The sequence below is a fragment of the Fundulus heteroclitus genome, chromosome 16, assembly GCF_011125445.2.
Source record: "Fundulus heteroclitus isolate FHET01 chromosome 16, MU-UCD_Fhet_4.1, whole genome shotgun sequence".
Taxonomy (NCBI): domain Eukaryota; kingdom Metazoa; phylum Chordata; class Actinopteri; order Cyprinodontiformes; family Fundulidae; genus Fundulus; species Fundulus heteroclitus.
The window spans coordinates 16,143,030-16,169,547 of NC_046376.1; the positions used below are offsets into that span (position 1 = coordinate 16,143,030).

Sequence of the window (26,518 nt, forward strand, 5' to 3'; positions counted from 1 at the left end):
TGCTTCTGTTTATTGTACGTTTTACGGCTTTGGCGGCGCGTCTCTGTGACTGCTCACTTTTAACCACAGGCAGAAAGTTCCTGTTAAGCAACAGCTGGATAAAAGCAGTGGCCCGACCCTGATCCGTCTTATCTCATGACGCCCCAACACCCAACCCCACCCTCCGCAGCACTGACCCCAGGCAGCCATGATCCTGCTTCCCGTCGGGAAGCTGAGGATTGTCTCCTCTAAGATAGAGAAGTGCACACATTTTGATGCATTTCTCCAAACAACTACTTAGCAATCAGCCTGAAGCAAAAACGCGGAGAAAGAGCATCTCGCGACGTCCAGCCTCTTTGTCTCAGCTACACAGCAGCCAATCTTCCTCAGGCAAAAATCCAATAGGTGCATGCTTGACCTGGTTACCAAAAGCTTGTTTTACACTCTATTGATCAACTTGACTTCCTGTACTCCTCTGCCTGTAGACATCAGTCTAGTTTCCATTGCCTTCCAGTCTCTGTGTTTAGCTGAAGATCTACAGAAATCCTCCGCACAGACAGAAAGAATAAAGGCAGGCCTGGGTTTTTTTTGTCTTACTGTAGACATCTAGCAGCACGTATTCTGTCATACTTCAATGCACATGCAGTGCTCTTTGAAATCCCACCTAAACCACAGAGGTCAAAAAAAAGAAAAAAAAAACATGGTGTGTCTGCGACATCTGCAGATGTGACAAAACATCTCACCTAAACCAGATTATATCATCAGAGTTTGGTATTTGAAAGGAATAACCCAGAACAAAGCAAATAAGTTGTTCTTTATGTTATTGTTGGACAGAGGTCGTGTTTGCAGCTGTGCTGGAAATGGTCTAACAGACTTCGGGTTGTAAAGTTGATAAAGGCTGTAATGATAAAGTAATGGATTAGGATTTGTTTTGCTAGGGGTGCTTTAGTCATACTGTGCAAACATTGCTTTAATCTGCAGGAAGCCACAAACGTTCCCACTTTAACCCCCACTGCAACTATGTGGGTCCCACGCTTCGCTGTCTACTGACACGCTTTGCCTGAAGAGCAGAGAAGATCCCGTAAACAACGACAGCCAATGTTGGTAGTTAAACACAGAGTTCAGACAGACATTTTTGCAGAAGTGGACCACGGGAACAAGCTTTTCAGGCTTTTCTGTGTAGCTCTTTTTTAATGCACGTTAGATGTCCTGGCAAGTTGGCGAACTGGTGAAATGCCAGCGAGACATGCAGTTAAAATGACTTCTTTTTTGAGCAAAAAAAAAAAAAAATAGACTTTATATGTGTGATGCCGAATACATTACCATATGCATATATTAACAAGTTTATTGACTAGCAACAGTGTGAACAGATAAATGGACCACAAGCTGTGAGCAGCAGACATGCATCTTAAGCCCGGTGTTTAGAGTACAGAGGAAGATAAAGTGGGCAGACTACACGTGGCTTTCGGAAAAAACGAGTGAAAAACCCCCATTACTGTGTGCACTAATGACATTCGGGGTTTTTTTTTTTTTCTTATATTATTTGAGCAAGGTGAAAGAGTATTTGGATGCATTTAGTTGTTCCACTCTCCGTTCAAGAAAGTACCAAAAACAACATGTCATGTGCAAGCATGACACATTTCCTTCTTAGTTTTTCTGGAGATCTTGATCACACCATCCTGACTCTACTCGGATGCATGTGATCTTCAAAAACTTTAAAGCGGCAAAAACAAAAATCACGTCTCCTTTTGGTGTGACCGTCAGGACAGGGACTGGGGGATTCTAGACCTCTGCTGTGAATTTCGTTTTCATCTGAAAGAGAAAGTCTGGGCACATCTTTCCACAGCTCCCCACTCTGTGTGTGTGTGTGTGTGTGTGTGTGTGTGTGTGTGTGTGTGTGTGTGTGTGTGTGTGTGTGTGTGTGTGTGTGTTTGTGTTTGAGACAGTGCAGTGTTTTCTTGCCTGGATGGATTAGCCTACACGCACGCGCACACACACACACACACACACACCCATATCAGTGAATCATAGGTACAACTGAAAACAAACATTAGGCAGCCAGGGTGGCATGTGGGAGCCAAAGGGATTTATTCCTATTTCATAATTAACACACTTGTGTCTGTGCTTCAGCTTTATATGCCGTAGATACGATGGTAAACAAGGGATGGAAAGTCCCAACCTCACACAACTCGGAGCCTGAGAACCCTTCCAATGTGCTGTTAATGACTTCCCCAGTGTAATCCTAGGTCTAAAAGGAGGACCCGCTCAGTATTATGCCGCTCTAACTACTTTGCCTTTTTGGGGTCTGTTTCTCTTTGAACGCAGCTCGGAAGAGATGAGCGCTTCAAACGTCGACTACAACCACATCTTCGGCATTAAACCTGCTTAATGCCACGTTTCTGTCAAGTTCAAACGCAGGTCGAGACACCACAGCTCAGCTCAGCAATCAAAGCACCTGACATTGTTTTTTCCAACTTGGCAGATGCAGAGAGCATATTCAAACGAATATTCCTCACTTGGGGGGGAGGAGAACTGTATGTCCTTTCGTAGAGCATTTCTGCAAATACAATCTGTTACCAGAACACCTAAAGCTGATTAATCATTACAGTTTCCTGTCTAATTTGTAGAGGAACCAAAGTGCGGTTCCAGACAGGAGTTAATTAGTCTCGCAGTTTCCCCTTTCACCTTTATATTCCTATTTAACGACTCCACTTCATTGTAGAAACACTTTACTAAAACGCAGCATCAGCGTCTTCCCAGCAGGCGAGGCTCATAAAAGCAGATCCATCCCACAGTGTAAAGGCTCACATGTCCGCTTGCATGTGAAGTTACGCTCATCGGGGATGAAGGGGTGGCTACAGGAGGTTGCTAATAACAGCTGCCAGATGTGCAGAGTCCCCCGAGTCCTGTGCACATTCTCACAGACAATGGAATGTTTGTGAGGAGCCCCTAACAGGAAGTGAGGTCAGGGCTCTTGACCCCTCCCCTGAAGGCCCAGTGAGAGACGCGGCGATGGGGCAGCTCCAGCTGAGCCAGCCTCTGAAAATGTGCCATGGTAAAGCCACGGACGGTGAGCGAGGCAGTTCATAAAGGCTTCCTGCAACAAAGCAATTAGCCCTGTGAACCAGCTTTCTTTATTCTTTAAGAAAGAGCAACTGCTTACTAAATCACTGCAGGGCTGGCTGGGATGGATGGAGTAAGTGGATTACAGCAAAAAAATCTCAGCATCCCATATATCATAGGAGCCAGCGTTATCAGTAGTCCTTGTTAAGTGCAGCCACACAACTGGAAACTGTATTTACCAATGAGATCTTTCCACAGCCCCAAAGCTACAGGCGAACTTCGTGATGGCCTAAGTAAAAAGGTGCTTCCCGTCAAATTCACTCTGACATCATTAGGCCTAAAATGACTCAGACTGGGAACCAAGATGTATAAATCAGAAAAAATTTAAAGAAGTGCAATCTGTTTCCTGTCTACAATTTGAGGTTAATTCCAGAGTATATGAAAGTTACTCGTTGGCACACAAACCCTCCCTTTTCCAGTTTCATTTTCGCTGTTGGGAAATATTTACAATTCTTTTTACACGGAAAAAAAAAAAAAAAAAAAAAAATCCTTGTTTTTGATTCAGGAAATATCATACATTTTAATGTAGCATCTACCAATCCCTAATGAAAACCCCTCTGTTGCACAGAAGCCAGAAAGAGATGCTTTGCGGGCTAGGTAATGGATGAGAACATTTAGAAGCTCCTTCCTTTCACAGACGCATGACATCACTGCCACTAGGGAAGATTTTCGAGATAATGACTGAAGACATTAGTACCCCCACAGAAAAGGCTGGACAGAGGCCCTTTCACTGTAGACGGCACCTGCAGCCTCATATGCAGCCCTGATGACTAACATGTTCTGACTTACCTTCACCTCACTCCAAACTGCACCTAAGGAGTGAAATTACTCAGAAATCCAATGTAAAATTGGCCAGAGACACATGTTTAATCACTGAACATCATAAAATTAACTTCATAATACTGTCATAGCATTCCTGCCAAAGGAAAAGTGAAATGTGTAATCTTCAAACCCTGATCTGCTAGAACGGTGGTTCTTAAAGCAACTACCACCTGAGGACATGTCAGGTTTCAAACCACCGTCTTGATAGATAATTTGTAAAGGCGGAACAACATTGTTTAGACCGTTTTGGTCAGTTGTGTTGTGTCATAAAAAGAAAGAATAATAACAAAAATAATAATGATAACCAACACCCTTCTAAAGCCAATACAGCTACCCTGCCTATAAAACTCAGGCATAGCTGCAGTTAAAAAAAAAAAAAAACGTTGACAATAAGGTTCTAAATAAATGTTTCATATAGAGTACTGTAAAATCCCCTTTTTGCAGCTTTTGGAATGTACAGTATACAGACAGGGTTGCTATTGAGCTTATAAATAAACCATGAACAAATTCAACCGGATTCGGAACTTGGACCTGGAACGTGGTTAAGCTGGGTTCAATGCCATTCCCAGATCCAAGTTTCAACTTCAGGTAAATGGTGGTTTCACTACGTGATGAGCGTTCTTATTTTTTCCTTTTCTTTTTACGCTGCACTTCTCTTTTCGGAGGTTTGTGGACAACACGTATATTCATTTCAGCTTATTTGTAAAACACCAGTTTACCACAAATGCCCTCTTTGGGAACTTAAACAAAAGAGAAAGGTCCGATTCATGTCCAGGAAAACGCATTCAGTCTGACGCGCTCCAGTCAGTCGAAACATCTTGAACTGGATGCAGCCGAGTCTACAAAGTTTACACACAACAAAAACACATTTGGAGGATTATATCAAGACTCTAGGGAGAACCTTCCACGTAGCATAATTTATAAACCCAACAGCTAAACGAATAAAAAACCTCAGGTACCAGTTTGTTCTTGACCGTTGGGCACAAGTAAACCTCCTCGTTGATGGCAGCAGCCTTAACTCAGTCTGAAGAAGATGCTGGGGGTCTTTAGTGATCAATGTTGGCCTCTTGGCGACTCTTATTTTTGTTTTTATCTTTGTATAGATCATAACCACACTCTTCAGCCACTTCTTAATTACTATGCTGAGGTTTCCAAACCAGCAAACCACTCCAATAGTTAAAAACAGATTGGATAAAAAGGGAAATATAACATGTCGAACAGAAATTGCTCTATATTAAAACCCACTTAATTTTCCTAAAAGGAACAGCTTTTGGCTGGCCTTCTTACAGACGGCATCAGTTTTAGCCATAAAAAGTTATCTCCTTGTCCAGAACGGTGCTCAGATACCTTTACTGGCTGACCATCTTTACCATGAATGAGAGAGAACGCTGCGTTCAAGTGACATACAAACATCAAAATGGTATATGTGACCTATTTGTTGGTACTCGCCGATACTGATACCACCATTTTAGTGCGGTATCGACCGATACTGGTATCGAAACACTAGTAGCAATACCTTATCCCCTGCAAGTATGAGGTGACATTGGACGCACACAGGTGGGCAGAGTAGTCAGAAATTGTACTCAAGTAAGAGTAGCACTACTTTGATAAAATTTTTACTCAAGTAAGAGTAAAAAAGTATAGTCATCCAGAAGAAAATACTCAAATAAAAGTAAAAAGATTTTGCAGTAAAAGGGCATCGTAAGTATTTAGTATTCGCACATCTTTTTGCGAGATTTACTTTGGGGAAATGATTTAATCCTACAGACAAAACATAAAATGATCTGCATGTTCTGGCAATCAGAAGAAAAAAAATGAACTGAAATCAGTGAAAAAATAATAAAACATCACTTCAACATGACAACTTTGGGAAGAAGAATCACGCATTTGCCAATCTCAGCTTTCCACAACACAAAAAACAATACTAACAGAAGGTAAACGTCTAAATATCAGAAGAGCACAGAGAACTTTATGTAATAATCTCTGATGTTTACATGAAGCTCACTTGACCCCCAAATGGCACTCAGCAGAACGAAATTAACATTAGAATGATAAACTAGTTTACCAAACCAAAGTCTCACTAAGCACGTTTCTGGGGCATGTTGGTTAAAATTCGCTTGTTTTTCATTTAGCAAAACAACCAGAGGTGGGTTGAGTAGCCAGAACTCAAGAGCTCAAGAGTAAGATTACTTCCAAATCATAAATAAGTAAAAGTTATGGTGTGGTAAAACTACTCCAATGAGCATTTGGTTTTCTCAGTTACTCAAATAAATGAGTTAATATAAGCAGTTACTACCCAGTTCTCAACACGCATCGCATATCACTCCCAATTTACTTATTTAACTTGCATTAAAATCAAATCAAAACATTTCGTTCTGAATACCACAAAGGCACCACCAGTTGTACTTGTGCCACAGTATGAGAACCATTGCCTGGATAAAAAAAAAAGGAAGTGAGGAGGTGGTGGAACATCTGGACTTCATTTTGTGTGCTGCAAAGTGCTGAAAACCTCCAGAAATAGGCTTAAGTCGTCCTTTTTAACATTAATTGCTGTCCGCCAAGCCGTGCTGTTACTCTGCCAAGACCGTGAATCGCGACTTCTGATGTTTCAACACACCCCACACACACACACCATCCCTGCCGTGTGGGTGTGAGTCTGTGTGCGAGTGCGAGTGCGCACGCAGTCTATTGTGCGCGCGCCTCCCCTGAAGCTCCCCAGCCCCGTAGAGCTGTTGTTCCCAGTCAGCGGCAAGACAATCAGACGAACTGCTGGATTGGGAAAAGACAAAAGAGAAAGTGTGGTTTCTACTTTTTGTTTTAACCCCCCCTTCTCTGTCTGAGTGGGCTCCGCTTCGGTTCCCTTTTTTTGAAAGGAATCGCCGCCCGCAACGGCTGAACTTTGTCTCTGTGTTGATGCGCTGACGGGCTATGGATTTTGGTTACCACAGACTAGACAAGACATGCCGTCTAGTCGTCCGCTGAAGTTTTGACTGTCAGCGTCGGTTCTCGACCCCGGAGCGGAGGAGAACGGCGGAGAACTTTTCTAGTTTTTTTTTTATTTATTTATTTTTTATTTTATTTTTATTGGGGGACACGTGTGGAGACATTCGGACGCAGTTTTTTTCCCCCCTCTTGCTCCATTCACTCTTCCCCGTCGGGTAAGTTGTGCGCTCCTCTCAAAAGCAACAAAAAAGAAAAGAAAATGCATTTATTGTGAACGCATGTGCCGCAGCAAGCGAACAAAAGGTTCCGGGCTTTACGTGTCATATCTTATCGATCGGTCGGACCTTTACGCTTCGCGTAAATGTTTTATCCTCGGAGTTCCCTGCGTCTAATCTCCTTATTTGCATTTCGATGAGTCAAAGGTGTTTAACGATCAACCGAACGTCCCCCCGTCACGCTTTCAACTCTCGAAATGTTCCAGTGACGAAGCCTTCCGATGACAGCATGATCGCCCACACGAACCTTTGCGCGCCCCAGTTACTCCTCCGGTCAGTAACGCGGAGCCCCCCCACGTTACCTCTGTGCATGTTGGGGCTGTTTTTTGCATGAAAACACTTTGCGATGAGAAATACCAACACGCGGAGCTACGTCTGTCCATCCAGCCTGTTGCATCATTTGCAGACACTGTATAGTTGTGCAGGGACCTCGCATGTTTCACAGGGGCCCTCGTCCCCCCACCCCCACTCCCTGACCCGATGCGATCCGATGCTGTTGAGGCTTGTCCATCCGTCACGCTAAAGAAAGCATTGTATTGAAAGGACGTATTAATAAGACAAAAGCCCCCATTATCCCCGTGTACAGGAGTTAATCTCCTGGGGCTTGGAAACGGGCTCCTCGGAGAGCCCCTGCACAGAGATTCTGCAAGCCGTGACTTAACAGATGTTAGCAGGGGAAAAAAAAGAATCATTGCACAATTTCTACATGCTTGTGTTTTCATTATTTTAAAGTTGAGTGTTTTTGGTGAAGTTTAAGGCTGGCATCTAGATTGACATGAGCTAAACAAGCTTCGCCCTGATTTTATCCACCTCTGTATCCTTAGGAAGGATACAGAGGTGTCAGAAGGCGTCCTGGGAGAATCCTCAAGTCACGGTGTGATAAGTTGATAAGGCAGAGGAACTAATGTTTATTGTCCTGATAAAAAAAAGCCCACATCCTTCAACCTGTAGCCTGGCTAATTCTGCACGGTGTGGAGCTCTTCAGCGAGCTGTCTGAAACTGCCTAGGCTTGTGAAAGCGCCACCTAAACTCTGCGGTAATGGGACAAAAATAAAACAAGCCAAGCGCGCACGGGCGCTGAAAAGCCCGTTTAACTCAAGCAAGCATCTTCGTGTGATAGCATCAAGAGCGAGGGGTGAAGAGGAAGCACCGTTGGCAGAGTTTGGATAAGGCTATCGGGTGCTGAAGGGGCTTGTCAACGGATTGAGTGATGCCGCAGTTGTGCAAGGGCTGCTATCTTTTGTTTTTTTTGGGCATGCATGACCACCTATGGACATGGCCGTTTGGAGACAGGGCAGACGGATGCGGACGTGTCCGTCAGTGTTGTGTCCGTGTGATCACGTGGTTCACTGGTCCTGGAACCCCCCCCCCAGCAGACATGACTGCTGTCAGGTTTTTCAGCACTTGCAATGCACCATCCCTGGACCCTCTCTGGGGGGGTACAGTGAAAAGTTTCAAGACTTTGACCACAACTTCTCTCCTCACGTCAGCCTGTCAAAGACATAAAGCACTCATGTTTGGGCCCAGCAGAGCCGGGTTATTGACCCACATCAGCGGGTCATTACCTCCGGGTCCAGGTTCTGCATGCTGCTGGCCCGGCTCGCTTTCCTCTGTGGCTCTGTAATCCTTTAGAAGATGACTGCTGTAATTTGAGCCGTCTCTGGGGGGGTGGGGGACTGCCAAAGGGTAGCGTGAGAAATTAAGACAAATAGATGAGTTGAATCAATAAATAGACGTATAAGTGCATGCATGGGTAAATAAATGAATGGCCCTTGAGTGGTGGGAACTAATATTGTGGGACTTTTTTTTTTTTTTTTTTTTTTATTGGAGCAGCTCATAAGGGGGTTGAGGGATGGATTTTGGGTGGGTGGTGTCCATCCCTGAAGGGCGCTCGCATTTCAGCTGCGGCCTGGGAGCGGCCCGTTTATAGGAAGCAGCGCGAAGCCTTTTTCCTCTGGGAGCCAGACTTTTCTTTTGTTGTCTTCGCTCGCCGTTTTATGGAGGCGAATCAGACGAGCTGCAGCTCTAAAAGACGACTGCGTGGACCCACCGGCCAGAGCAAGCCCGTTTTTTTCTTCTTGTTCTTTTTTTTTTTTTTTAAACCCGAGTTAATCAAAACCACCAATAGGTCATTGCAAGAGGCCTCTCCATTCAGACAGAACAGAGACCACAGAAAACATCAGCAGACGTCGCACGTGTTCATTGATTTTTTTCGCAGGGGTTTACGCGGTGATATTAATAGTGATCTTGGAAGGCCATCTGGGTTCTGTGTGCTCAAGAGTTCTGCCGGTTCTCCCCCTCAGCAGAAAAACACTTTGGCTGGGTGTGGCAGCTGGAGCAAAATAAACGCCTTCTGTTCGCAAGCTGCCGAAGTGCAAGTCACAACACACAGCTGACAGCGTGAAGCCTTCTGAGTCACAACCAGGAGCTGGGAGCGTTTCCAATCAGAGGTATAAATATGGCGGCCATCACTTTTCCCCCCATTTTCTAAACACAACTGATAGGAGGAGGCCTTATCTGTCTTTCCTTTTCTTAAAACAACCTTCCTCGCATCTAAAGGTTTTTGCTCTGATTGTTACATAAACATTTACATATTTCCTGGCGATATTTAGATATTTGCTGGGCGGAAAAGTTGCCTGCGGCTATCGCCAGGGTGTTTTAGTTCCAGCGAAAGAACTCGTTAGCGTAAAAGTGTCCTGTTACGGTCCTTTTCCAGTAAAAGTACTTGGATAAACCATAAGACCCCCCCTCAAGACCGCGCACTGATGCTTGTAACAGCATGCCAGGATTTCCTAATGCGTTCTAGCACATGGATCACACTCCCCCCCTCCTCCATCCCTCCTCACATTTCAGGCTTGGATCATTCCTCCATCCCAAAAAGCTGCCAGTTGGAAGACAGGAAGACAGCGGTTTGATCAGAGGAGCACTTTTCTGTTTGGGCCGTTGCTCAGCGTTGGATGTAGACAGGAATATTATACCTCCTCCAGGGACAATGACAAGTAGACTGAATGCAGGGTTTCTGGTTTGCACTGTGGCTTGGGATGGGATCAGCAGCACTTTGCAACCACTGTTTAGGCGGTGCTGTGATTTATGACCTGAATGGGAACAACTCGTCTGCTCCGGGAGCAGGCTTAATCAGTGTGGTCATGTCGTGGTTTCTGGATTTCTGGCCATTCTCAGAGCTCGCTCTCGAGCGGTTCTCTGCGAGCAGGTACGCGCGGAGATGCCGCCGCGGGCCGCTTGCAGACCTCTTTGGTTCTCTGTCGGCTTGTTATGCAGTCGGCTTGTTTGTATAGCTGGAGAGCCCTCCTCCAGAGACCCCCGAAATATGTCGGAGATGGTCTTCTTGGATGGGGAATCTTCCTGTACAGCCAGATAGTCTGCTGAAGCCATTCGTTTTATTTGGAACGTAAGATTTGTCTCCCATCCCCATGAGCGCCTTTCCTCATTAGATTGTCTAATGGCTAACAGACTTTAAAAATACCCCCCAAATCCTGCCGTGTTTTCTTAGATAGAGCTGTTGTGAGTAAAGGCTTAGGTCACTGGAAACGAGAGGACGCGAGGAGCTTCACCAACAGCCACCCAGAAGGGGGGGGGGTCATGACAGAGGTCAGACAATTCTCTTAGAACAGACAGTTTCAGTGGAAGTGGAGGCAATTTGCGTAACTGACGGGGGCTCAAACGTGTCCACTTGAGATGAGGCCGTGTCAGGCAGTCGGAGAAAGGGAAATGGCCTTGTTTTCCACATAAATGCCACACCACAGTACTGGTCACCATCAACCTGTCTGACATACACAGCCGGTCCAAAGATATGAGAGGCACTTTGCAGGATTTCATTTAGGGCCTATACCTTCCACCACCACTGACCTCCTGTCTCTACTGTCAATGCTTGATATTTTTTCCTTTGCGTTTTTGCTCCCTTTTTTTTTTTGCCGTTTTACATGATTTCCAATTTATTCACGTGTTACACTGCAAAAATAGAACTAAAAATAAGTCAAATTATCTTGGAATTAGTGTGTGTTGTCCTTGATTTGAGCAGATAAATAAGATGATTTGCCAATGGAATGAGTATTTTGATCCCCGAAATAAGATAATTAGATATTCTGCCCTCTAAATAAGTTGCTGGAGATGAGTCGTTCCTATTTTTAGAGCAAAGATCTCACTCTATTGGCAAATAATCTTATTTATGTGCTCAAATCAAGGACAAATGCATTCATTCCAAGAAAATTTGACTTATTTTTAGTTTTGTTTTTGCAGTGTATTTTTTTTTTTTGCACTATACCTTCCACTGAAGGGGTCAACGCCGACATCGCTTTCACAAGCAAGCAGAGACGAAAGGCTATTTCTGATTTACGGAGATAGAATGCGCATGAGAGGTGAAGACGTGTTAAATCATGACTGTTAACAGAACGACCAAACCGTGGAAGTTTCCGCTTTGCATGTTCACTGGGCTGTAGCCGTATTCGCACAAAGGGTTTTCAGCGCAGCGTTAATGTGTTAGCCACACGGCGCGTAACCGACCGATACAGCCTCATCTTTAGCTTTGCACAAATGCAAAACACTTGTTTGTGGACCAAAGTGCACGGTTTGTACGTTCGAAGGCAACGGCAAAACAATGCGGAGAGGACTCCCAGGTGTCAGTAAAGCGTGGAATTGGGGAACATTAAACGTTCTGACAATCACACTAGAACAATCCTCTATAACACACATGACCATACGTCTGTGTTCTGTTGAGGCGTTATCCCTGCCGGGTTTGGCTTCTTCGGTGCTTTCAGGTCCAACTCAATCACTGGATTGTCCGTAAATCTAAACAACTTCAAAGTGTTTTGATAATTAACAAAATCAAACTAAATCTTCATTCACTTCTGTACTTTTCTGTTTTTGAAGTGCTAGAAAATATTGATAAAATCAAATTATTGTCACAAAATATTAATATTATTTGCTTACTTAGGAATAGAGTGAACAAAAAGGTGTTCAAAAAGGTGTTTTTTTTTTGTTGTTTTATTTTACTTGACTGAAACATACGGTAAAATAACCAAACCGGGACGTAAAACCAAGGTAAAGAGGTACTGCCTTTACAGCAAACAGGGGGGGGCTACGCAGATGCACATTTTGCTTTTTTTTTTTTTTTTTTTCTGCAAACTAATCTTCATGTACCCTCTTTTTTTCAGCTAAATAAATTTTGCTCTTACAATATATATATTTTTAAATCCCTATAATTCTGGGTAACAACGGCAGAGTGTGTGGACATTACAATGTTCCCTCTCCAGGCAACTGTGTGTTTTTCTTCCACTGAAACCGGACTTTGTTTAATGGATCTGTGTTTGCCAGAGAAATCTAAAAATGTGCTTTTTTTATATCAGCCAATGAAAAAAGAAAAGATTAAGGGCAAATCTGTCAAGTCAGATTCACATGAGGTAAAAGCAGTCAGGGATGCACTGCAATGTCTTGTGCTAGCCTTTGTAGAAGTTCCCGCGTTGTTTACAGGGCTGCTAATCAATGTCAAATCTGTTCAATGAACAACTTTGAGGGCCTACAAAATACACAAACCTGGCTTACAATGCGACAAATAATTAGGCCTCTCACAGGTTTCCCGACGAAGCAAGAGAACTTGAGAGTGGGTGTAGCTCGAGATCAATGTACAGAAAAGAATAGGAGCAGGGAGCCAAAACAAAAGACACCTAAGGAGCATGGGAACCCTTTATTAAGAGAGATCCAACACTAAAGACAAGGACGGTAAAGGGTGTTAGACGTTCAGACTAAGTGAAGCTCAGATCAAGCACAGTTTAGTCCCAACACATTGACACCCGAGTCCCAAAATTTAGCACGCGGTTTACACTAGTCCTCTTTTAAACACGAAAAACCCAACTATTTCACCCCGGCAATTCTTGTGTGAAGTCTACCTTCGTTCCTGTGAAAACAAAAAAGTATGCGCAGTTTAAAAAAAGGGCCAGCTGTGAAAACCCCAAGACAGTTGTGCGTCTGAGATCACGTCCTGTCTGCTAAGGAAATGCAGAAACGAACAACAGTATCGCTGCTTCTCCGAACATATCGCAAAACCCAAATTTGGAGTTGTGCTGGAAGCTGCTCTTTGACAAAGCCAGGCGCAGTGAGGGCTGTAATGAAGGCTTTTGAAAAGGGCTTTGAGAAGCATGCTTCCTTCAAATGTGTGCTAAAAAAAATCCATCTTAATGTACATTTAATCACTTCTCTGCCCCCCCACGTCTTTTGATCTCGTTTTGAACTTGTGGTAAGTTTAAAATACACGGAGCATGGAGGAGGTGTTGTGGCACAGATGACGTGGCTTAGGAAATGAGGGTTCAGCATTAAATAAAAATATGCAAATCTGTGCAACTTAAGAACATTACCGATTTGAAAAAAGCCTGAAATTGACAGAAATGGTCTAAAGGGTGACTGTACCCCCCCCCCCCCCCCTTCCAATCTGGGAGGAGTTGGCCTGGGAAAAGGGGGGCTTATGATTCCTGGGGCTACATGATGCCCTCTTTGTTTTTGTCTCCTCTTGATGCTGCCCTTAATACCTCGTTAGGAGCGACATAAAAACTAAAGCATTACCATGCTGCAGACGACTTTGCCTGCAGAGCAACCGAAATAAAACCACCAAATGTGAAACGGGGGAATAAAGAAATGAAAACATTTTTATTTATTTTTATTTTTTTTGCACCAGACTGACAGATTGGACGCCTCGGAAGCGCCTGTGCCCAAACTGTCAAAGAGTTTGACGAGCAAAAGGGTAATCCCTAATTATGTGATGAGACCCCACGTATTGAGGCCACACAGTGCCCCGGTGTCTTGCAGATTATGTGCAGCGTTCGTTAAAACTTGACTGTACGTGATGGAAAACAAGCGGAGAGGAAGACGTGCTGCGCGGGGTTAAAATTAAACATTTGACACATAGGAGAAAAACACGAGGGAACACAATTTTATCTGTCACCGAGAGGAAAAAAAAAAAAAAAAAGGAAGAACTTCACTCTCGCTTGTAAGCCCTAACGCACCTATGGTACTGATACAATTTTGAAAATCATACTTCTCCATTTAAAAAATAGGGATGTGATTTCAGGCCTCTGCTTCTGTCTAGTGACAGACTCTTCTTTTCTCTGCATGTTTTCCTCTCAGTTTACTGCCCTTAAAGTTGAGGTTCCTCTCTAACGGAAAATGGACAAAATGTTGCAATGCCCCCATCTCATATTTTGCTGCTTTCAAACCATCCTTCTAGATTACACTTCTCCTTTGCTTTTTTGCTTGTCTCTTGTAACCGTTTTGAAAAAAAAAAACAACAAAAAAAAAAAACTTCCTACCCTTTTATCCTCTTGCTTCTGTCGCATATACACGCAATGGGCAGGAACTCACTGCTAGAACGTGTGAGACTCCCTGTCTCTTGTGTTGTCGGGTTTAACAGATTCGACATCTGCGGTAACGTCGGCAAACACCGAGGCGCTATCCAGATGAGCAGATCAGAGCTGCGACCTTTATGCTTGGAGCTCTGCTGCTGAACGGTAACTTTCTACTCGTCTTTTGGTGACAGAGATGTGAAAATGTGCCAATAGTTTGAAGGTTCTGAAGGAATTGCTGCGGTGGGTAAGGCGACATTTACTTTGCTCTCTAGTAAGAAAGTCTGCTTTGTTGTGACAACAGAGGTGTATGATGATCATTTCTGCGCTTTTTTTTATCTTCAGTAAAAAAAAAAAAAAGTCTTTTTTTTTGGTCTGCTGAGTTCCATCTGAACAGAGATAAGCTCAGCAGCTACAGATTGACTCGACTTCTCATGACACCGGGACAAAAAAAAAAAAGCTTGCTTTGGTTTTGTTGATGTTATAAACGACACGTTCTCCAGCTGAGCAGATGTGGGACGCACCAGTCAGTTTGAAGAACCAGAATAAAGTTCGGTCACTTCACAGCAGTGGCGACACAAATCCACCTCCCCCCCGACTGCTGTTGGAGGGAGGCTGGAAAAATGAATAATCGGCAGTTAACGATCAATAGGTTGGCTTTGCTTATATAAAGAAGTTATCCCACACAGATGGGGTGGGGGTGGGGGGGAGGTTGCTGGGGTTCAGCGATGGATAATACAGCAGAGAATTGCTGCAGGCAGCATATATTGCCACCGCGTTTTCCGGTTGCATGTTACCACTCCATGGTGCAGCTCGATAGAAAAACAGAAGCCTGCCTCTGGGGAGTCTTCCTCACAGGAGGACCAACGTCTCCACGATGCACACGGGGACGCAGACACCGTCATGACAGTCGAAGATTCAGAGAGGGGAGCAGAGATAAATCAAGCATAGATTTTGCACTTAAGCAATCTCTTTTGGCATATTGTGAAACTTAATGGTGTGTGAGTGTGTGTGTAGGAGAGAGACATGTCAACACTTGACTGGGCAACTTTCTGACTACTGTACTTATTACCTGGAATTTTCCTTTCAGGAGAACTTTTGTGCCTCGCGGTAGGTGTCCTCGTTTTTAAAACTGAAGGTATATATTTACGTACGCTGTATAAAAAGACAGACCTTTTTTTTTTCACTGTCTGACATTAAATCAGACCATGCCTTTCCTTTTATTTAGGATTACCATGTCTTTAAATGTTTTAGAAAGCCCAGATTTTAGTCTTCTGATATTTTAATTGACAACGTTTGAGTTAAATTGAGTCACACCTGCTTACTTGTGAGTCATGGAAAGACTTTAAGAGAATTCAAGATAGCAGATAGAGAATTGTGTACCTCCGCTAGTCTGCTTCCGTCTTCACTAGAATATCTAGATGCATAAAAGAGCCCGGTTCATCTATTCAAACGGGAAAATTTAAGTGTAAAGCACGCGGGACTTTAGAGCAATCATGCTGTTCAGGGAAAAAAAATGGGTTCTGTGTTTAATCTCTGCCGAGATTAAAATGTTTCGCTGCAAAATATGCATATCAATCACTCCCTGGAAGAAAATCTAAAGATTGTGTGAAGGTGCTGACTAAAACCGGTAAGAGTTTGTCAGCGTATACAATGAAACGAGTCCTTTAGAGAGAGGAATAAGTCATTACTTCGAAAGCATCAGAAAAAAGATTGCAGTTTACAAATTCATTTAGATTTAATCACTTTTTTGAGTGTCTTTTTCTCTTTTTTTGGAGGGTGGGACATGTCCCTTTTTGTCTGATGAAACTTGAACTAAGGTGTTTAAGCTTAACGGCCATCGTTACATCTGGAGGAAAAACTGAGAAAAGTTTGCCAGCTTGAGTTCTCTATGCCAGCTGTGAAGTACGAGGTTGGCAGCACGATGTTGTCAAGGCGCACTTCACAAAATATATGGCATCACGAGGTGGTGGGGGGGGGCATCACGCGGCAATAATGAAGCAACATCTGAAGAGCTCAGCAGCAAGGTTCAAAGAGAGGCAACAAAATGGACAGTGATGCATAACATACAGTCAAATTAGTTACAAAATACCATAAGAACCATAAAATCAGTGTTTTGGAGAGCCCACTGCAAAGTCCTGATCTCAGTCATGAAATATGTGGTCACAGATGAAAGAAACCGCAAACGTTAATTCCAGCTAATGCATTGAGGGATTTTTTATTTTGTTTAAAAGAGCCAAATATCTGGATTGAGCTGTACACCTATAGTTCAGTTTTTGTTTGTAATGTATTTTAAACATGGCGAAAAGAAACACAAACAGGTCTTTGGGTCGGTTCATGAATGTAGGACAAGAACCAAAAGAAGATGAGAGATGTAGGTCACTCATTCTTGCAGTCACACAAAGTTCTTTTGCAGATAAAAGGACTCTTTTTATTAAAAGCTGCGAAACTGAGAAGGAAAAGACTGGTCCTAGTAGTCGTAGCGCTCGACCTCTTGGAGGATTACTTTCTTTCTGTTTATTAAACAAAAGGCTGATTAAGTGTCTTCCAGCCTAATGTGTCTTAGTGAGCACAGGAAGTCATTAAACCACTCAAGATAAACATACTGTACATCAGCTGTAATTGATATCTTTTTTTTTTTAATCCTAACAACAAAACAACAACAACTTAATTTAAAAGTCTCGAGCGATTTCCTTTCCAGTAGCTTTAGGTTACCAGAAGCTGGATTGGCTCTGTTTGTTGTCAACACAGTGGATTGTGTGCAGGGAGGATGAAGGGCAGGTGGGAGAAGACACGTTACGTTACGTTTCAGACCACAAACTGCTCCACTGCAGTGCATCCTTTTGTGACTCAGGTGACTAAACAACCTGTGGACACATTTGAATGCGAAAGAAAAAAAAAAGATATGATGCAAATATTAACTGCCTATGTTTCAGCTTTATCTCTTATCTAAGTCAGTTGGTGGAGATGATGAGATGGAAACGTGGCGTTGTTTGCTCAGCCAACGGCGAGCAGCGTCAGTTCCAAGAGCATCTACGCCGGGAGAAAGTGGAGTCGGGTTTAAGTGCAGTTCGCCGGCTTGCAGGCGGCGTAACGAGGCGGCGTTGCCTCGTAATTTTCGAGAGGGAGCAGTCTGCTAATTGGGGCTTATCGGGTGTTTCTGGGAAAGCACCCGAGGCCTTTTGTGCCGTCTTCAGTCCCGCGCTGATGGAGGGGAAGTCTGTCTCCCGATAGGATTAGCGGGTCGCAAGAGTCGGCTTTCAGCAGCGAAAACGTCTGCTTCACCTTTTGCACGATTTTAAAAAAATCTGTGCGCTAAGTGCATTCGCGTGCAGCTGCGATGTGCGGTGTAGAAAAGGTGGGTGGAGCTGTTACAAAGAGACAAACCATGTGGTGGCCTGTGTTCATGGGAATGTGCAGCACCAGAGCATCTTTGATTCTTTGCTCAGATGAGAAACGTAGTTTTGGCATTACGTGTATTTTTTTTGTTGTTGTTTTTTTTTTTTTTTTTTTGAAGAGGATATCCTGTCTCGACTTCCTTTACTTCTGTTACTTGATTTGTATCTTAGCTTTCAGTATGTCACTTTTTATCACCTTCAAAATTTCTTACGGCCTTAATGTTGAATTCACACAGGATGTTATGGTTATAGTCTCTCTACACCTTCAGCTGCATGACGTGCATGACGCTCCAGGGACACTTTCCTTTTTTTTTTTTTAAATCAGTAATGTTGGCTTAAAATCCACCTAATATTATCAACTTGTACTTCTTACCTCTGGATACTTTTTTTAGGTTTGAACCATAACATCACCGCTGCAACATACATTGCTAAGAAAAAAGCGTTTTAACTTGGCCCATGTTTCGTTTTTCTCGTTTGTCACACTTACATGTTTCACATAATCAAGCAACACTTTTAATATCGGACAAAGTTAAGATGAGGAAAGATCCATTTACACATTTCTAATGTGAGTAAATAATTTAAGGGAAAATTCTATTCAAACAGACCCGGTGCTGCGGTAAAAGAACCCCCCGGCCGCTCATGCCGAGTGCAGTTTCAATAGTCACACCCGGGCCTAGTTACTGCTTGACCTGTTGAATTAGGAAATCACTTAAATAAAACCTGTCTGGCAACATGAAGTAGGATAGCATCTTTTGAGATCTTTCCGAAGCCAAAACTGGACCCGTCCAAAAGGAACGCGTCTCACATCTCTTAACAAACATCGTGATGATCCCCGACACAAAAGCGGACGTTTTTGTTAGGTGTGCATCCTGCTACACCTTGCAGAAAACTGACATATAATTTCTCAAAAAGAACATCATACCAAGAGTAAAACATGGTGGTGGGAGTGCGACGATCTGGGGCTACGTTGCGGTTTCAGAATCTGGGGTCCTGAAACTCTAAAGTACCACAGTAATACTGATCTCTTTCAAAAAAAAATAAAAAATTCACAAAGGAGAATGTTGGCCCGTCAGCTCGCGACATCAAACCCAAACACACTTAGGGTTATGGAACAGGTCATCGTTCTGAAGCTCACCAGTAAGTCCGCCTCTAGATGACTCAAAACAAAACAATATGACTCCCGACTTGAGTCTGTATGAGATGGCATGGCTCGACCTCACACCAGCCGCTCATACTTAAAAAAAAAATCCAGTGTGGCTCAATTAAAACAATTCTGCAAGGAAGAGTGGGCCGAAAAATCCCTCTAGATTTGAAAAACTCGTGAGCCAGACATGCAAATGTTGTAACGGCTATCGCTGCTGCCATGGGTGGCACGCCCAGTCATTAGGTTAAGGGGGCAACTATTTTTCCACCTAGGGCTCAGTTGCTTTGGCTATTTATTTTAACCACTATTGGAAAAACTGCCTTTTGTTTATTTCTCGGGTTATCTTTTGAGTGAAGATCTGAAATGGTGTGACCAAAAAAAAAAAAATTTCTTTACTACTTTTGTTAAAATAAGCCTCTGGTGTTTCTTGCCGACTGCTCCTCTGAAGCGCCGCAGACCCAGTTTGGCAGAGCTGTTTCTGTTCTCTGTTTGTCAGGAAAAGCACAACAGGAATTTTGACAGATTTTGTCTGCAAGTGCGACAGTGGTGTCTGGGTCGAACGCGGGGCACAACGTTGACAAATGGTTACGTGAGGTGGGGAGGAGTTGGTTTACATTGCAGGGAGTTTGCACTACTGACCAATCACTGGTGTGTGTATGTGTGTGTGTGTGTGTGTGGGGGGGGGGGGGGGGGGATCCACTGTGTGGCACATGGCAGGTAGAAGGGCCGGGCCAAACATGAGACGGCGTTGCAGGGAAACCAGCCTGTCAGGTTTCCCCGCATGCAGCGAAATCCCTTAACGACAGAGGACAAAGACTCCGCGGCGACGGGACGACCCTGGGTTGTCCACGCTCAGCAGATGGAGCGAGAGCCTGTCCTGCAAAACCAGGGCCCAGATGAAACAAAGAAAGCTCCTCTTAGCAGACAGAGGTCTGTGGAGACGCAGCAGTTTTTTTTTTTCCATGAATAAAATCATTATGCTTCAATAATGCAACCTAATGTAATTACCCTGCTGCAGCAGGCACATGTGCTTAAGCTCAAGTCTCCTATTAATGTCTATAAATGGAGCTAAAAGGGATGGGGAGAGGACAGACCTCCTCGGATGGCCGTTCGATAACGGAGCGCTCGACTCCGAATATATTTCTGCTGTAATACAGCGTCAGCAGCTGGCTGGACGTGTGCTGCTCCGTTAAAAGTCCAAAGGCCCTCGCCATCCACTCTGAAGGAGCCTATTGTTCTTTGTTCTTGCTTGAGGAAACGGTGTTGTAGTTCTAGCTGGCAGCCATGCTCAGCCTGCCTGTAAGCAGGGGGATGCGTTGCCTCAGTAATATCAGGATGTCATGATGAAGATTTTTTTGCTTTTGTAAAAGTTGCTATTGGGTTTTTTTTTTTTTTCCTCTACGAGTGCGGACGTCACAGTGGCGTCTCGGATTCTTGCCTTTGTGTCCAGATGCTGTTCCACATGCCTGATCTCCGTCGCCCTTTGTCTGGTTCTGTCTTCAGCTCCCAGCCTCCCAGGTTCTGAATCGAAGCCCAGCAGAGCAGCGAGGAGGTCCACACGTAGTTTCCATCCGTTTAACTGGGGTGGGGGGAGAAAAATGTTTTGCAGCTGTCCAGGAGAGCAAATACAGGCGGTGGAAGGATTCGTAAGTCTTGAATTACCTTGGGAGCCGGTCTGTAGAGGGATCGCGTTACTTTAGACAGGTTTTAGACACCGGCTTCACCTCTAATTAGATTTCCAGAGCTTTAACTTCCTCTAAGTGCTCGGTCCTCAAGTGTCTATCTGGTTTATTTTTTTTTTCTTCTTTCATTTTTAAGGAAGCTGCTCCTATAAAAGAGTAATGGGAAACAATGGCAGCGGTATGCAACAGCATTTTGTTTTGTCCATTTCTTAAATGGTCAAAAAGTTAAAGGTTTTTTTTGCCACGTTGGTTTTTCACAGGTGTCGGTCTGGCTAACATTTTAATCTCACATCTCACTGCAGCGGATGTCTTTTTTTTTTTTTTTTTTTGCACCAGTAATATGCAAAAGTGGAAGTAATACTGTAGAAAACAACAATCAAGTCTTAACAGGCCTTTTTCTGTGCAAGTTGGAGAAGCCCCCACCTCTGCCTGGCAGGTATCTGTTTGGCTCCCAGCTGGCTGGAAGTGGGTGGGTCGTACGGTGGGTGGGTGGGTGGGTGGTTGGGCAGGTCAGGGCGGGGAGGTCTGGCTGATCCACAAGCTATGCTGAAGTTTCAAGAGGTAGCTCACTGGAGTGGAATGGCCCACTCCGCACAACAATGCGGTGTGTTGACAGCCGAGCGCTCGGACAGGGTTAGAGGAATGTCCCCTTCTGACCGGGAGAGCAGCCCTTCGTCGCGACGCTCACAGAGGATTCTTTCTTTTACCTGGAGAATGTCGTCTACCTCTGCAGGTTTACCGTAAAAAAAAAAAAAAGTAAATAACTTATCATTCCGTTTTGCTTTGTGATACGACTATGTTGCTGTGATAGCGTGCGTAGAGCGGGCGGGGGTTTCTGTCTGCACGGCACACTTCGTTTGTCTTTTTGATTACTTGGCTGGACGTGTAAATTCAAGCTGCTTTTAGTCTAATCTCCTTGTTGTTTGCTAAAAGAAAAAAAAAACTCTTTTAGTTTTGTCTTGTTTTTTGAAAGCTTATTTTGCACTGTTCAGAATAATCCACACGTTGCCTACACTGCAAAAAGGGAACTAAAAGTAAGTAAAAATTTTCTTGAAATGAATGTATTTTTCCTTGATTTGAGAAGGTAAATAAGACTATTTGCCAATGGAATAAGATTTTTGCACTTAAAATAGGAACAATTGATCTCCACCATCTTATTTCAAGTGCAGTTTATCTAATGATCTTATTTTAGGCATCAAAATACTCATTCTATTGGCAAATAATCTTATTTACCTGCCCAAATCAAGGAAAAATACACTAATTTCAAGAAACTTTTACCCACTTTTAGTTCCCTTTTTGCAGTGTAAATAGTACCTTTTTATGTAAACTTTTGACCCTCAGCTGGTATGAATGTAGGCTGGCTTTGTCTCCGTCCGTTTTTATACGGTACTGCTTTGAAGTCCATTGACGCTAACCCGGGCCTTCTCTCTTTCTTTGTGTTTTGCAGGTGATCCACATAACGCACCTGAGATGTGACTGCCCAACGTCGGCTGTAGATGTGACAAACCCCCAGCCTTGCCCTCCTGCGCCCTTCCCCAACCAGCTGGTTTCCCGTCCTTTCCATGAATGCAGTAGTTAATGCGCCAGACGCTCTGCAAAACTCCACAATGCAAATGGATCGTTGCGATGAGTTAAATTGCAGCCTTGTCCACACGCGGAGCAAGTACGGCCAGTACTATAATGAAGATGTCATCTTGTGCTACTACGCCCACGCCAAGAACAAAACCACCAATGACACCTGTAATAAATATAAGAAAAAAAACCACCTCGAGGTATATGACATTGTCCTTATAATCCTCTGCACCATCATCATCCTCGAGAATCTCCTGGTCCTGCTTGCTGTCTTCCGCAACAAGAAGTTCCACTCTGCCATGTTCTTCTTCATCGGCAACCTGGCGTTCTCCGACTTGCTGGCCGGATCCGCCTACATAGCCAACATATCCCTGTCCGGATCAAAGACCTTACAGCTGTTGCCGGTGCAGTGGTTCATCAGAGAAGGCACCACGTTCATCGCTCTGACCGCTTCCGTCTTCAGCCTGTTGGCGATCGCTATAGAGCGCTTCATTGCCCTCACCAAAGTCAAAGTGTACGGCTCCTCCAAGACATGTCGCATGTTTCTGCTGATCGGAACCTGTTGGGTCACCTCGATTCTGCTCGGAGGAATCCCCATCTTGGGCGGGAACTGCATCGGCGACCTGGGTGACTGCTCAGCTGTGTTGCCACTCTACTCCAAGAAATACATACTCTTTGTGGTCTCCATTTTCACCCTCATACTGCTCTCTATCGTCATCCTCTACGTGAAGATCTATTTGATTGTTCGCTCCAGCCACCAGGAGGCAACTAACTCCCAAGCGTATTCGCTTTTGAAAACCGTCACGATCGTGCTGGGGGTCTTCATCGTGTGCTGGCTGCCAGCTTTCACGGTGCTGCTCCTGGATTCGTTCTGCAGCATGCACTACTGCCCCGTGCTCGAGAAGGCGGACATGTTTTTTGGCTTCGCCACTCTGAACTCTGCTCTCAACCCGATGATCTACGTGTTGCGCAGCAAGGACATGAGGAGGGAGTTCCTCCGCGTGCTGTGCTGCTGGGGCGTGCTGCAGAGCGGCCGGCCGGCCGAACGCTGCCTGGTCCAGCTCAAGAGCTCCAGCTCTCTGGAGCATTGCACCAACAAGTATGAACAACAGAAAACACCCATCATGCCAGCGTGTACCACCTGTGTCTGACTCGGCACAGGCACGCTCGATGGCTCTGTGTGCACGCGAGAGGGAGAGGCGTCTCGATGAGGTGGACAGATGTTGGCAGGGAAGCCAGCACATGCTGGGACAGGACTTCTGGACCGGTTTGGAGCCAGCTGTTCTGTCGGGACACATTTGGCGACGCGCCGAGTGCATTTTCGAATTCAAGCGGTGCGGCTTCACAGTCAGCGTTTAAGAGTTGCTCTGTTTCATCTGCGAAACGGGTGTCAAAAACAAAAAAAAGAGGGAACCAATTGAATACATAAATAAAAAAGTATTGAGAAATGTGAAAAAAAAAGAAGCTTTTTAGCTTGGTACTTTTTTCAGTGACTATATAGCAAACCATTTTAATACTTCTGTTGTTGTTGTTTTTTTTCCTTTTTAAACATGCAAATTTGTATTAAAAAACCGAAAGGGACAGAACCATGCATAATATCTTCGTTGCGTTGAGCTGTGTCAATACAACGGTTGCAAAGCTGCACTTTGTCAGTTAGCCTGCAGACGCTCCTGTCTAACCTTCGATTGCATCACTCTTCCTTGTACAGACGGGTATAGATTCAGCGCACGTGTTAATAGAGCAAGAGGAAGCAGTTTGCAACAATGAGCACTCCACAGCACCGAGACCGCACCAAGTGATCCTTCAGTAAAACAAGGAATATATATTCTCTGTATAACCTTGCTTAACCAAATTGAATTAGCCCAACCAGACTACATAATCAGCTTTATATAGTGCATGATGAAACTGTAATGCATTTGTAAGCGCTAATGTTTTTGTTATATAGTCCAGCTTCCATCACTAACAACCTTTCTCCCGTGTTCTCTCTTAAACACTCTCTCTCTCTCTCTCTCTCTCTCTCTCTCGTGCTTTTTACCGTCGTCCTCTAAGTCCTAATTGTTTCCACTGGGGAAGGCCGACTCAGAAAGCACGTGGGGTTATTTGCCGCTGATGAATTTCACTCGCCAACAGCTCTCTACCCGCTTTGACTAATGAGACAGGTGCCATGACAGTGTTGTAGCCACGTAGCGGCCAGGTGCCAACTTCGGTTTGGGCCTTCCTCTGAGTTAAAAAAAAATAAATAAAGAAAAGGCTGAATGTATGAATGAAGTGTTGGGGGCCTGCCCTCCGTTATAGACAGTATTACTGATCGGGATTTAAAATTTCCAAGTCATTGAGCACACAGAGAGTGCGATGAACAGGGTAGGTCACCCTCACTGTGAACTTTTGTATCGCGGAGAACAAGAAATTAATTGTGAGCATCCCGGTTGATCTTGCTAGCCATATGCTTTGTGCGACTAAAAGTGTAAACACCTCTCGTGTTTCCAAAGACCCCTTACTCCCCCCCCTCCTCCCTTACCGCCTCTCTGCGATGGGAGAAGGTCTGGTTTCGAACGCACAGGAGGCATCTGCCCCCCTGGGAGAAATGCTTCTTCGTTCTCTGACATAAGACATGCATCTTCCTCCACTCATAGGAAGTCCTGTTTTCAACTGTCCGTTTCCTGTTGTTCAGGGTTACACTACCCTTCCTGTAGACAGACGATGAAAACGTTTCCACACCGTTAGTGTTTTATTTTTTTTATTTTTATTTTTTTAAGAGTCATATTTACATTTAGACAGCCAAGTAGAAATGGTGAAAAGCACTTTGGCAGCTTCAGTGATGTTTAAATTTCCCCCCCACCCACCGACCCCTTCCTTTTTTGCGTGGAACAGTGTTTTAATCTGTGTATGACTCAATGGTTTTGTATGACAAATATTCTGAGTAGCTATATATGTCCGTGATTGTGTATCTTTGTACAGTATGTATGATTTCTTCGTGGTATGAGATGTCTTGTGTGCAATAGCTTTGTGTGTGTGTGTTTTTTTTAGCACGCTGCCTGTGTCAAATTGGTACAATCCTAAACACTAATGGAGGTACATAAACTGTTTTTGTTAAATGCATTCCAATTTTATAAAAAATAAATAAAATAAATACTGAAACAAAATAATGTGCCTTGAGTTTCGTTTTCAGTCCGTGGAGAAATTCTGATGCCGCCGGAGCGTCTCTGCAGGCCCAGAGGTGTTCGGTTAGTGTGCTTAGATCTTGAAAGCATTTAAAAATGCGGCATTAAATCCAAACATGCTCTGACAAGGTCAGAGGAGTTCTGCCTTCAACATGAAAGCCTGAAATCGTGCGAACAAAAGCTGCGTGGGCATTAATCATGGCTCTCTTGCCTAATAAAATAATTCAGTTGCTTAAAGGCTAAAGCAAGACCGGGCAAAGTTGGGAAGCTGGGCAGAAAGCAGGGATGATGAAGAGGGGTGGGGCGGTGGTGAGGAAAGCTGTCTGTTTGTGAGATGGTTTGTCGGCGAGAAGCACAACATAAAGCAGTCTTGAGGCTTCTCTGGGGGGGGGGGGGGGGGAGTGTTGGGGTGAAGGGAGAGACTGACTTACAGCGGCCTTGGGGAAAGTTGGGCCTGTTTCCTGTCAGACATCCAGAATTCCTGGGTGGGAACACTGGCTGGATCAATCCCAGGAGGCTGTGCTGTTGGGCAGTCTGCCAAATCTTTCCATTGCCTTTAGGGATATTGCACCAGATTAGGAAAGCTGTAGGTGAGGTTTTAGCACACAACACAAAGTATTAAGAATCAGAATCGGCTTCATTTTAATCTGTACATGTCCAGTACTGATAGCACCCTGTCCAGTTCCAGCTCAGGGGTTCAGTCACATCAAGGCTGGGGTTGATATTTGTGTCCATGTTAAAAATGTTTTAATCATTAATCTGAAGCAGAACGAAGCGCTGGGAATGGTGGCTACACAGTGCCATCTTGTGGCATAATAGGCAAATAGCAGATCAGTTGCAAACGCTACGAAACCAGAACATCTTTAAAAAGGTAATCATTTCAGCCACTCTGTTCTCGACTGAAACACATTACATAAGTTAAATACACAGAGATATTTTCAAGCCTTTATTACTGTTAACTAGGATGATTTATTCTGTTTACAGCCAATTAAAACAACATTTAAGATTTAATATTACATCAGACTAATAAATACAGAAGTATGGGCTTAATGGGCCTTTTTTCATGTCAG

The 26,518-nt window shown here is 44.1% G+C and overlaps 1 protein-coding gene across 2 annotated transcripts; it reads left to right on the forward strand.

Moving 5' to 3' along the window:
- Positions 1-6,597: 6,597 nt before the first annotated feature.
- s1pr2 (sphingosine-1-phosphate receptor 2) lies at positions 6,598-25,430 on the forward strand. 2 transcript variants are annotated; one of them, XM_012878598.3, is made up of 2 exons: positions 6,598-7,082; positions 22,163-25,430. In XM_012878598.3, the coding sequence occupies exon 2, from the start codon at positions 22,278-22,280 to the stop codon at positions 23,436-23,438; it is 1,161 nt and encodes a 386-aa protein (XP_012734052.2). In that variant the 5' UTR covers positions 6,598-7,082; positions 22,163-22,277; the 3' UTR covers positions 23,439-25,430. The 2 variants fall into 2 exon arrangements, with proteins under 2 accessions (XP_012734052.2, XP_036003775.1); XM_036147882.1 differs by lacking the exon at positions 6,598-7,082 and adding an exon at positions 21,248-21,471.
- Positions 25,431-26,518: the final 1,088 nt, after the last annotated feature.